At 40.3% G+C, this 12,091-nt stretch overlaps 1 protein-coding gene across 3 annotated transcripts in view; it reads right to left on the reverse strand.

Moving 5' to 3' along the window:
* Positions 1-11,214, reverse strand: part of LOC147028920 (uncharacterized) — a 42,622-nt gene extending 31,408 nt beyond the window's left edge. The window contains exon 1 of one of the 3 annotated variants that reach the window (XM_085879788.1): positions 10,605-11,214. Coding sequence is in view for 2 of the 3 variants with exons in the window: in XM_085879786.1 (XP_085735912.1) it covers positions 1,967-2,081 (115 nt within the window). In the remaining variant the exon portion in view is untranslated. Of the gene's footprint in view, positions 1-1,966; positions 2,270-10,604 lie in introns of those variants that run through there. The other 2 variants (XM_085879786.1, XM_085879787.1) reach the window with 2 other exon arrangements.
* Between the last annotated feature and the right edge of the window lie 877 nt (positions 11,215-12,091).

The raw sequence follows: 12,091 nt of genomic DNA on the forward strand, positions 1-12,091 counted from the left end.
GATTAAAAAATTAAAGAAGAGAGGACTAGAGAGTGAAAGAGATGAAAGAGAAGAAAAAGCAAGAATTAAAAAATGAAAAAGAGAATTATGCAAAATAAAAATGAGAAAAGTGTGAAAGGAACAAAGAACAAAGATGTCAGGAAGAATCCAGACAGATAGATTTCAGCAGTTACTCCTGAGACTCAAACACAGCAACATGTACAAGCTACCAGATATCCATCAGCGGGGAAGCACAGTCCACACAGCATCAGGATATGGTACAAACAGCATGAAATGGAAGACCAAGAAGGAACCCGAAGAAGCAAAGAGCAAAGATGGAGTCATGAGGATGTCAAGTTTAGTTCGAGTACAAAGTGGACTTGTTGGGATTTGCCTTTTGAGATGCATTGTTGTTTAGAACTTGGATTCAATTAGATTTAGGAATCCTGCTTGTCCTCTTCTTCTGGTGGAGTGAAAGTGTTTGCGAGACTGGACGGACGCCTCGAGTTTTCTCCTGAAGGGAGGGTTGCCATCTTCTCGTATTCCAAGGCTCACAAATCCCTTCACTTTTCACCATCACGTGTGAAATACCAATCTTTAGAACCTCCACCACCAACACACCACCTCAAATTATTCTGATTCTGATATACCATACTCTGTTTCAGAGCAAGCAGTTTCTTGGTTCTGGTTATACTACGTTGTTTGCCATTGTCTTCCCAGCAGTAGTCGTTGGGGAAGGAATTTGTAATTTGTTCAGGGTGCTGTCGATAGCTCACCTACTCTTCGCAAAGGGCACTGTGGGAGTCTTTAACATCCATCAAATAATGCCAGCAGACAGGACTCCCGTTTAATGTACATCCAAGGGACGGAACACACAACGATGAATCACCCTGCCTGTGAAATACTGGGATGACAGTTTATAGCTGGGCTGGGATTCTAACCCAGGCAAGACAGCATCGCGTACCTCCAAGGCCATCCTCCACGTGCGTGCGCACTCACAACCTTTGAATTATTTATTTACTTGTATACACTACTCTCACCGCTGCTGACATAGCATCTAGAATTCTTCATGACCCAACACACGGAAAGCAAAAAGTCGGGTTAAGACATTGATTCACATCTGTCTGCAAAAGTAGTTTATGATCGAATAACTATTTCATTCCAAATGAATGTTATATTTGGAACAAAAATGGGAAAACAAACCTGAAGTTTTGCAGTACTTTGGCTCTGAATTTCACCCAATCCCATGTGCAGAGGAGTGAGATAAAAAAAAATTTTTTACTGTCTGTCTGTCTGTCTGTCTGTGTGGCAGTCAAACAAATTTCAAAATCAATCCAAACAAGAAACCTATATTTTATGGACGTTATAAAGGACACAAACACCAGACATAAATAACTAATGCAACGTGTTAAATTAGGGGATGTAAAAGACACTGCATCAATCGTGGTAAAAAAAAAAATCCGGATTTGTTTTTATTTGGTTTCTACGACTTGTAAAAACTTGATTTTATTACAATTGAGTTATATACTTGAACACTGTAGAACACAAAATCGCCTTTTTGCACTTTCAAAACCCTTCCGTTAAGCAGTACTTGGACAAAATGTTGACGCATTTTTCGCCATCACGACCAATCAACTTCGCCACTCGTGAGAGTTCCAAAGACCAACCATGTCCTTGTTTCTGAATAAGGTACAGGGTCATGTGTTCTATGAACTCTCGTTTATATTCGTTTTACTTTCCTTCACCCTTTATTTAATTAATCACCCTGTACAATGACGTTTGTTTTAACACAATTTTGTCCAATGTCCAACACTATCTCAACATTACTCCAGGAGTTAATATACTGCCAATAGACCAATTTGAACAGATGATGGAAATCCTCTTGCGATCGTCAAAATCTGTGCCAACATCAGTACGCTAGTTGGTGTGCTGAGTGCCATGCCAAACCGAGTTGTGTGGTCCCGTGCAGAAATGTGTCCCTTCTCACCAGTCATATCAAAGAACTTCCCAGTGTGAAGAATAGAAGAAACCATCCACATGAACCAATGGATTATGACAGTCAGCCCGATGCACAGGAGCAGAGAGATGTGTGGTGTCGGCATGCTGGGTCACCGTAGGCTACGAGGAGCAGAAGCAAAGAAAAAAAGAGACACTGGAGAAGAAAGAAAGCTGGATAGAGCTCTCATTAGATGATCTCTCTGTGCGGTAAGAAGCGTGAAGAGCAAGGAAAAAAAAAAAAAGAGAAGCAAGAAGTTCCCACCATTTCTCAATCAATAATGCCCCTGGCTAGAGAGGCATAAGCACTACAGGTAAATCTGGCTGAGCCACCTGACAGCCACTCCTTCCTCTCACCCACTCAACACACACCTTTAAACCTTACACCCATTCCTCAGTCTTAATCCAATGTGCAGGTTTATCAGGAACAGTTCACCTTGCATATCACCAGAAACTATTCCTTAAATCCTTTGGGAATAGAGAAGGCCAAGAATTACCATAATAAACTGCTTGGGTTTTCCTTCTATTGGCATTATGACATACAGGTAAATTTACAAGTAAATGTAAAACACAAAATGCTGTTGTTTCGAGCTATGACATCAGCCTATGACTTAATAAAGGATCAAATTCATGTTGCTGTTTCATAAATCCAGTGTTGCAGCTCAGGATTACATTTGAATGGTTTAAAATGTATATTAAAAATAATATTAATTAAAGAACATGTCAGGATGGAATCCCCAAAAAAACAACCATACAAGAGAGGAAAGAATGACAAGGAATGGCAAGGTTGGAATGACATCACAATACAGCAACACAATCCTTCTACAAATCATCATCACGACATCCTTTGATAATTTTGTTATCGGTGGCAATAGTAACAATTGCACGAAGATGTCTATGTTAGAGGTAGTTGTCCATTTGTAGAGTGGGTTGGTGTAATTGTGTATTTTATTTGTCAGAATGAGATCAAAATATTTTCCAAATATTTTTTTTCTGACTTGCTTAACTCTATTTTTCCCAATTTGGATGCCAATGACGTCATCCTCGAGTAAATTATTTCAATGGGCGTTTACATGGGGAAACCCCGACTCCCACCCTCTCGAAGATGCATCTCGTACAAGTCTCTTCCCTAGTTTCCTTAATGTCCCATCCAAAATTCCCATCCCTTTTGTCTTCACTCAGACATTCTGCGACCCTGTTGTCCTTCACTTTTGGAGTCATCTATTTATTTTGTGTGCCAGCATGGTAGAATTTTTCTTTACCCTCTCTTCTTTCTCTGCTCCTACCCTTCTATTATATCCCCATACTCCTATATCCTCCAATCTTCCTCCGCTTCTCTCCCAAACTCCACTCAGCTCCACCACTCCTCCTACCATCATACATTCTCTTATTTTCCTCAATTTACTCCCTACCTGTATATACACAATAAACAGATACCTCCATTCCTACCTTCTTCCATTCTGTTCCTTTACTCAATGTTGGACTTTCCAATTTCCTCCCTCCCTGTGTATGTGTAATAAAAAGATGCCTTATAAAGGGGTCACATGATCACATCTATTTACATGAGGAAGAGGTGTTAGCTGCCCATAATAAACTCCAAATACAACAAATAGCAAGGAAAATAAAAACCGATGATGAGGCTAACAATAGAAGAAATCAAAATCAACAGTTTGAAAACACCCTGAAAAGGTTGAGCTGAGAGCTGGGGAAACAGAAATAAACCGACAACTCCCCCGAAAAAGGGGACGTAGAAAAATTTTGGAAAAGTATATTTGAAGACGAAAAAGAACACAACAAGGAAGCAGATTGGATACGACACTTGGAAAATAAATAGCAAGATCTGGAGGAAATGCACCAACTGACAATTGACGAAAAAACAAAATTAGAAAACATCTCAAAAAAGCACCGAACCTCAAATGCCCATGACGCCCGGATGGGATTCCCAACTTCTGGCTAAAGCAACTACATGCTCTCCACCCTCACTACTCGAGCATTAACGAGCTCATCCAAGGGAAACGGTCAATGGACGAATGTCTTACAGAAGGCAAAACTCTTCCGATTCCTTAATCTGTAGAAACCCATCTACCCAACAAATATAGACCAGCAACATGCCCAACAACAACATGCAAACTTTTCACAGGTAGAATGACTGATGCAGTTTACGACCACCTCACTCACAGAGCTTTCGAGGAAGAACAGAAAGGATGTAAAAGGAGATGCTACGGAACAACAGACCATTTATCGTTAAATAAAACCATCCTTGAAAACTGCAAGCTCTGACAAACCAACTTATCCACAGCCTGGATAGATTACAAAAAAGCCTTTGATAGTGTCCCACATTCATGGATTATAAAATGCATGCAAGTATACAAAATTGACCCCCAAATAATCACACTGATTGAGAAAGCAATGACGCCCTGGAACACAACTCTCATACTACCTGAGGTGGAAGGAAAGATTGAAATCCCAGGAGTAAAGATTTGACGTGGTATCTTACAGGTGATAGTGTTTCTCCCCCCCCCCCCCCTTGCTTTGTCTGGTTCTGGACCCACAAAGTCACCTCATCAATGGAAGAGAACACAGATACAACATCATATGCAACAGAAAAACGACTAAAGAAACAAGAAAGGTAACACACCTCCTGTACATGGATGATCTACAACTCTTCACACCAAATAAATTGGCAAATTAACTGAAACGAGTAAAGCAGGACTCGGAGGACATCCGAATGGAGTTTGGTCTTGACAAATGTGACAAGTGCACATTTGCACAAGGAAAAATAAAAAGAACAGACAACATCTCAATCGATGAAAGTACAACAATACAGGAACCAGAAAACGAAGCATCCTACAAATACTTGGGAATAGAAGGAGGCCCGCATATACAACACAAAACAAATTGTTTTGTTTTAAACAATGTGTAAAATAATCAGCAAAGAGTACCCATGCAGAATAAGACTAATTCTGAAATCATCCCTCTCCCCAAAAAACAAAACCAAATCTACAAACCAAGTTGCAGTGCCGGTATTCCAATATGGCTGTGCAATTATAAAATGGCCACAATTAGAGATCAACAATCTGGACACTAAAACAAGGAAACTTCTAACTATTCACAAGATATTTTATAAAACAAGTTCGAATTGCGAACATACCCCGTGGGAGTTCATTCGTACAACTCTCAGCTGAGCGATAGCACGGACGACAGATGGTTTTGAAATTTGGTAAGATTTTCATCGCATCAGAAAAATAAACCAGAACACCTCACAAGATTGAGGTTTAATATATAGCAATTTTAAGAAAATGGGCCGAAAGGGCCGTTTCTCGGCCCAAAGTGCCGGAATCACACATTGGGCCGAGTTAATGCCTGTGCAGATTTGTTTAGTTTGTGCGTGTCAATTTTCATTGAATTCTGTTCACGATAAATGGAGATATCGACTTTCAAATGAACTGTACACAAGAAAAGCGAGAATGCGAGCGGCGCTTTGACCCCATGAGGTAAAATACAAATGCATTTTATAAACACCGTGTGGTTGTACTTACAGAGGCGAGAGGAAGTAGGTGGTTTGATGGAGCTTAACCAAGTACACGGAACATTGTGTGTAGGACTAGCGGAGTATGTGAAAACCTCAACAAACTATCAGATGAGATTTGTACACAAGCAAGAAAATACGAAACCAGAAAAGTGATCATTAATCCATTTAGCAACAAATTTCCAAAGGCAGGTGCAAATTATGGATACTACACAGGAAAACAAAAGAGAAACAAAAACATTCCCAATGATCACAAAGAAAAAAAAAAAAAGGAAAACGACAAAAATAAATATCAGCAGATATACTCTGACAAATGGGAGAATGACAAAGAGCAGGAAGATTTTAAAAAACAGCTTGACAGGACAGAGATTGATACGGAAGGCTCAGTGAAGGTCAAATTTATTGGGATGAAGAACGAATTATCATTACTGCCCAAGACCAAGGACATGACACGAATGCTTTGAAGAAAATGGCGGGATCGAGTCAATTGGACAAATGCAGGTTTTGGTGGAAGGAACAGAAAGTATAAGCCACCCCCTTTCAGGGTGTAAAAAAACTCATGGCGGAAAAAACGGAGCACAGAAAGACATGACGTCTTCAGAGTAATCCACTGGCACATCGGCAAACATTTCAACATCCTGGTCCCGGAACAATCATGGAAACACAAACCAGAGCCAATCCTCGAAAATTGGCAAGTAATGCTCACATGTGACAAGATGACCCTGTCACGTGTGGACATTGCAAACAAAACAGTGTCCGGACATGGTGCTCAAACACAAAAAAAAAATAGAAAAAAGCGGCATTGTTGATCAACGTCTCGGTTCCAAATGACTTCAGACAAAATGCCACAGAAATTAAGAAAGTGACCAAATACTAGGATCTAATAAATGAGGTCAAGAGGATATGGAAATTGAAGAAAGCTGAAATTGGACCAGTGATAGCTGGAGCCAAAGGAATGATGAAGAAATCCCTTACTGCGCACTTAAAAATAATTCCTGGGAATATCACCACACACGAGCTCCACACAAATGAAAGTGGAGGCTGTCAGAGGTTCGGTGAAAATTTTGAAAAGAGCCCTTGGAACAAGGCTATGAGAACGAAACTTTACAGTTTGGTTCATGAATCACGATCCATTGCCAAAAAAATAGAAGGTGGAGAATTTGAGTTCCGGGAGAACTCCCTCCCAACTCCTGAAACCCACAAATGGAGATTACAACCAACCGAGATACTGCATGATTTGCTTGAACAATAGTATGCATACTGTATATGGAAAGGTGACTTTAAAATACTCTTTTTCATAACCAGGTATGACCTCCTGTGAACCTCAGTGAAAGCATCAGCGGACAGTTCTGAGTCACAAATTACACATTTTGTCATAACTTGCAATCAATCCATGAGGCCTTGCTTTGCAGGAGAGTCCCTCACTCTGTGCATGCACAAATGGTGTGCAACAGGTTGTGGTGGTGTATTGTGGTTGTATTTTTTTGATTTTGAAAAATAATTTTTTGTTATGGTACGAGTATAATACCCAAGAGACAATGTTGCTTCCTTCTGTTGGAATCATTGTAATTGCTTCAGCCATTATTGTGCGAGGCTGAATGACATTTGTCAACAATTTGGTGGATGAACAATTCAACGATTTTGCGATCTCTTGCTCTGGTACTTTAGCAATGTATCGTAGTGTCTTTTTTTCTGGCCTTGCACATGCAAGGCGAAAAGCAGGATTAAGCAATCGTTCACGTCTGTCTGCAAACGTCAGTTTACAATCAAGGAACAACTTGATTTCAATTGAATGCCATATTTTGAACATAAATCAGAAAACAAACCTGTAGTTCACCAGTTTGGCTCTGAATTCATCCCAATTGCGCATGGATAGAGAGGAGTAGGATAAGTTATTTTTTTTTAAACTCTGTTTGCATATCAAACGAAATTGGAAACAAGAAAAAGAACAATCAGAGATTGCAGAACCTCACAAGGACTTGTTTTGTGTGGTGTTTGTGTATTTTTGTGTTGTGTAATTTGTGTGGTGTTTGTGTACTGGTGTGTTCTGAAATTAAGAGCAGACATAACTAGAATTGCCACCTTATAACTGCTGGCAGTGATGACTGGATACCAAGATGTCCCGCTTTGATGCAACCCTGCATTAAATTGAACACTTGACCCTGACTCTGACCCATGACGTTTTTCATTATTATTCAATTGAATTTAGAATGTGATTAAAATACATTCAATTCAAATCAAATGGAAGACCAAATAGGTACAGTTCTGCATTGGAGTAATTAGAAGAAACCCAAACAAGCAAAAAGCAATGATGAAGTAATCAGGAGGAACCTATAACATCATTAAAAAAAAAAATCATTCAGTCCGCATGAGGGGTACTTGTGATGGGCCAAGTTTCGAGTTTTTCCTTGGTGGGATTTCAGAGATACAGAGGTCCAAATTTTTCCATTTTTCCAACATGGCTGCTGTTGTGGAATTTTCTGATTTGTCCTATTAACCGACCTGGTGTAAATCCTGTTACTCAATCTGTAAGAGACAAATTTATTCACTGTCCACAACAAAAAGTACATTTGATCAGAGAACATTTATTTTGTGGTACCACGGAGTCCAAAGCACTGAGATGTAAACATCCCAATGATTTGCATTAAGCTAAGGTTACATTTTCTGACATTTATATGCTTTCCTGGGAGTGGAGAGGGCTGGGAGAACAAAGGGAGAGAGAGAACATGGTGACTTTCAGCTGGCCTTGGTGAGAATCAGACAAAATACTAAAAAGCAGACAACCAAAAGGAGTACAGGATAAGACCGTAGGTTATAGGTCTTTCAAAGAAATGAATAAAAGGAATTGTGTATATAAAAGGCAGTGAGTACATGGGTCTGATAAGCAGTAGGCAAAAGAACTCAAACTGCAATACGTGCCAACCGGATGAAAGAGAATGACATAATCATGGCAAAAGTTGCAGTGTTATCAACCAGGTCACTTTGTTTCAGAGTAAGACATCCCCACCCCCCCCCCCCCAATCAACACCCAGACAAAAGGGACACACAATTGACAGCCAATTCGACTATAGCACAAGTGTTATATTTATAAAGCACCAGCAACAATTATAATTGAGAGTACATGAATAATAAAATAAAAAAATTCCACACTGCCACACCACATGACGGATGATGTCATAATTATCATGAAAACATTCTTCAGGGGTAGTCACACCTATGGTGAAAATTTCGTCTTAATCCGACAAGCGGTTGCAAAGAAAAACACGAAAGTTCTGTGCAGACAAACAAACAGACAAAGAAACAGAACCAAATGCAATACCCTCTCCTTTGGAAACACTGCTTTTTAGGACATCATAAAGGACACAAACAACAGGCATGAATAACTTATATAACGTGTTAAATAAGGTGGTGTACAAGAAACTAGCATATAGGGCTGTAAACTTCCACATGTGTTTTTCTACATCTTTCAAAATCTCTTTTTTTTTAAATTTCAATTGAATTATATAATTGAACACTGGAGAACACAAATCGCCTTTTTTGCACTTTCAAAACCCTTCGTTTAGCAGTACTTGGACAATATATTTCAACCTTTTACTTCATCATGACCAATCTAATTTTCCATTCGTACACCCTGCCCAAGTCCTCGTTTCTCAAAAAAGCAGGGTAATGTGTTCTTTGAACTCTAGTTCTTGTTAGTTATGAAAATATTCAATTAAAAATATGCGACTTTTAAAAGCATATGATGTCATTTTATAGTCGCTTTTCAGCATATAATTTTGTATACGTTTGATGGGATGGAAATCTTTTTCCCGTGCCATCCCGGCATATGGAGTGCGACTGTACTCAATGATTATTTCGATCTTCTGTGCATTACCAGTTGTAGAACAGGTAAAATTGTGAAGACATAATTTCTTAAATTTCCTCTCGTGTTGAAAATATAGCATTTGCCAACACCTTACTGTATATTGAAGTTGATAAATTATTTTTGGTCCATCGTACAAACACATCCAGAAAAATTCCCGTCCAGACATAAATACTGCCAGGATACGTTCGGAGCCAACCTGTCCATAGGCAAACTCTCATCTGGATACATCCGGAGATAAACTCCCTTCCAGACATGTCGAGCCAAGGAGAGAGGAGAGGAGAGGAGAGGAGAGGAGAGGAGAGGAGAGGAGAGGAGAGGAGAGGAGAGGAGAGGAGAGGAGAGGAGAGGAGAGGAGAGAGAAGTGGAGAGGAGAGGAGAGGAGAGGAGAGGAGAGGAGAGGAGAGGAGAGGAGAGGAGAGGAGAGGAGAGGAGAGGAGAGGAGAGAGGAGAGGAGAGGAGAGGAGAGGAGAGGAGAGGAGAGGAGAGGAGAGGAGAGGAGAGGAGAGGAGAGGAGAGGAGAGGAGAGGAGAGGAGAGGAGAGGAGAGGAGAGGAGAGGAGAGGAGAGGAGAGGAGAGGAGAGGAGAGGAGAGGAGAGGAGAGGAGAGGAGAGGAGAGGAGAGGAGAGGAGAGGAGAGGAGAGGAGAGGAGAGAGGAGAGGAGAGGAGAGGAGAGGAGAGGAGAGGAGAGGAGAGGAGAGGAGAGAGAGGAGAGAGAGAAGGGGAGAGTGAGAGAGGTGTGGGAGAAGAGTGCTGCACTGTATTTGGAGAGGGTAGAACAAGGACAGGACAAAAAGAGGGGAAGAGGTAGGAGAGTTCACAGCGATAATGTTATGCTCTATGAACAAAACACACACACACACACACACACACACACACACACACACACACACACACACACACACACACACACACACACACACACACACACACACACACACACACGGCCGATATCAGCAATTTTTCAGGCATTAGCAGGTTGGAGTCGGTGTGATTAACAACTACAGTGCAGACTATATACAACCCAAAAACCTTGAGTAGCTTTCACTGAAAAACGTTACATTGATATCCACGTTTCAAGGATATGCTTACAAACATTAATCTGTATAAGCAGCTGCGTGTGACGGGTGAAAAAAAAAACTCAACGGGAAACACAATCAAGTCACTTCCTGAGCCAAGGAGAAGGCAGGCTCCGTAGGTACAGAGCTTGGACCCCACACTGGGTTGTGGATGACTCACCGTATGGATAGTCAGGGTCCTTGCTGTGTGTCTCACCTCAACGGCAAGACCAAGCAATATTTGCAGAGCAAGGTTCACGAGTATTGGCGATGTCACATCCCCAGGCAGGCACCATTCACGATGGCTTCAACTAGTTACCTCGCCAGGTTTAGACTTGTTGTCCAACTTTCTCTTTCGTGGCTTTCATTCATCTGCTCATTTCATCTCCTCAAGAAGGGGGTCGCGCTGTGATCATGGGATGGATGCCCAATCACCCCAAATGTGGGTACTCCCCTTCATCCAATCTCTCAGTGGAAGTTCGACAAAATCGTATACACTGCACAGCTCGTCTGCTTTCCAACACTCCGAAATAGACAAAACCAAGGTTAAACTTTGAACGCAGTGGGTACAATGATTACAATTTAACAGTTTGTACGCACCATAAATTGCCTTACTTAACACCATTAACAGCTATGAAACAGAGATTTGTTTAACACCCTCATTGTATGAACATTCAGTCCATCATCAACAAAATCCTTTCCCTGCAACACCAAGCGCAGCATTACACCCAATTGTTTATGTTCCCTTTTGGCTGCCCCAGGATTCTTACATCATTGCATCTCCCATCAACTTAAAGTTTTCTCTGAATATTTGATGAGGCAAGCACAAAATAGCTTATATATGTATTAAAAAAAAATTCCTTTAAACACAAACACAATCTGTCATTTGCCACATTAATTTTTCCCTCGCCAAAAGTACACTTAATTATTCACAAGGTCCTACAGCATGTTAATTAAGTTTCAAATATTATCTAGTCATATTCAGAAATCTCATGAGCTTAGTTTCAAATAAGTGTTATTCCATCACGCATCTTATACATTTGCTATTTGAAAATCAACAGATATTACGATTGATCTGTAAATGCAATTACTAGAAAAGCAATATTAATCCAAGTACAATGAGACCAATTTTCATCATTATCACATTAGTTATTTATCTCGATTTCACATCGTTTCCAGAACACATCATCAAAGTCATCCTTTTGTCTTATACATGAGAGGAACATGAAACGTATGTAGACCATAGTCTTCGTAACAATCTTCTTTCTGCACATATCAAGCAAATAAATCACACATATTAAATAATCAATTGTAACACAAGCAATACAAGTTTCAGGAAAAGGTATTGCAGACTATTCATACCTTGCTCCCAATCTTATCAGCCAGATTGGCAATGTATTCTCAGTTATTCTCAATTCGATTCATCATTCAACTGTGAAATCTGTATTTTGCACAGTCTCTCAATTTCCACTTCTTCTGCATAATCCAGGTAGTTGTCGTCGATTTCAGGAAACCCCTCACAAGGACTTTGAGATTCCACTTCATTTTCAGGATCCTCTTGTGTACCGGATCAATCATTTTCTCGGCATTCTTTGCAGAGTACCATCACCATACTCGTCACTTTCTTCAAACACATTGAAACCAAAGTATTAACACAAGCAATTACAA

This window comes from Eptatretus burgeri, chromosome 4 (assembly GCF_056783735.1).
Source record: "Eptatretus burgeri isolate ZD-2024b chromosome 4, Ebu_testis_v1, whole genome shotgun sequence".
Classification (NCBI taxonomy): Eukaryota; Metazoa; Chordata; class Myxini; order Myxiniformes; family Myxinidae; genus Eptatretus; species Eptatretus burgeri.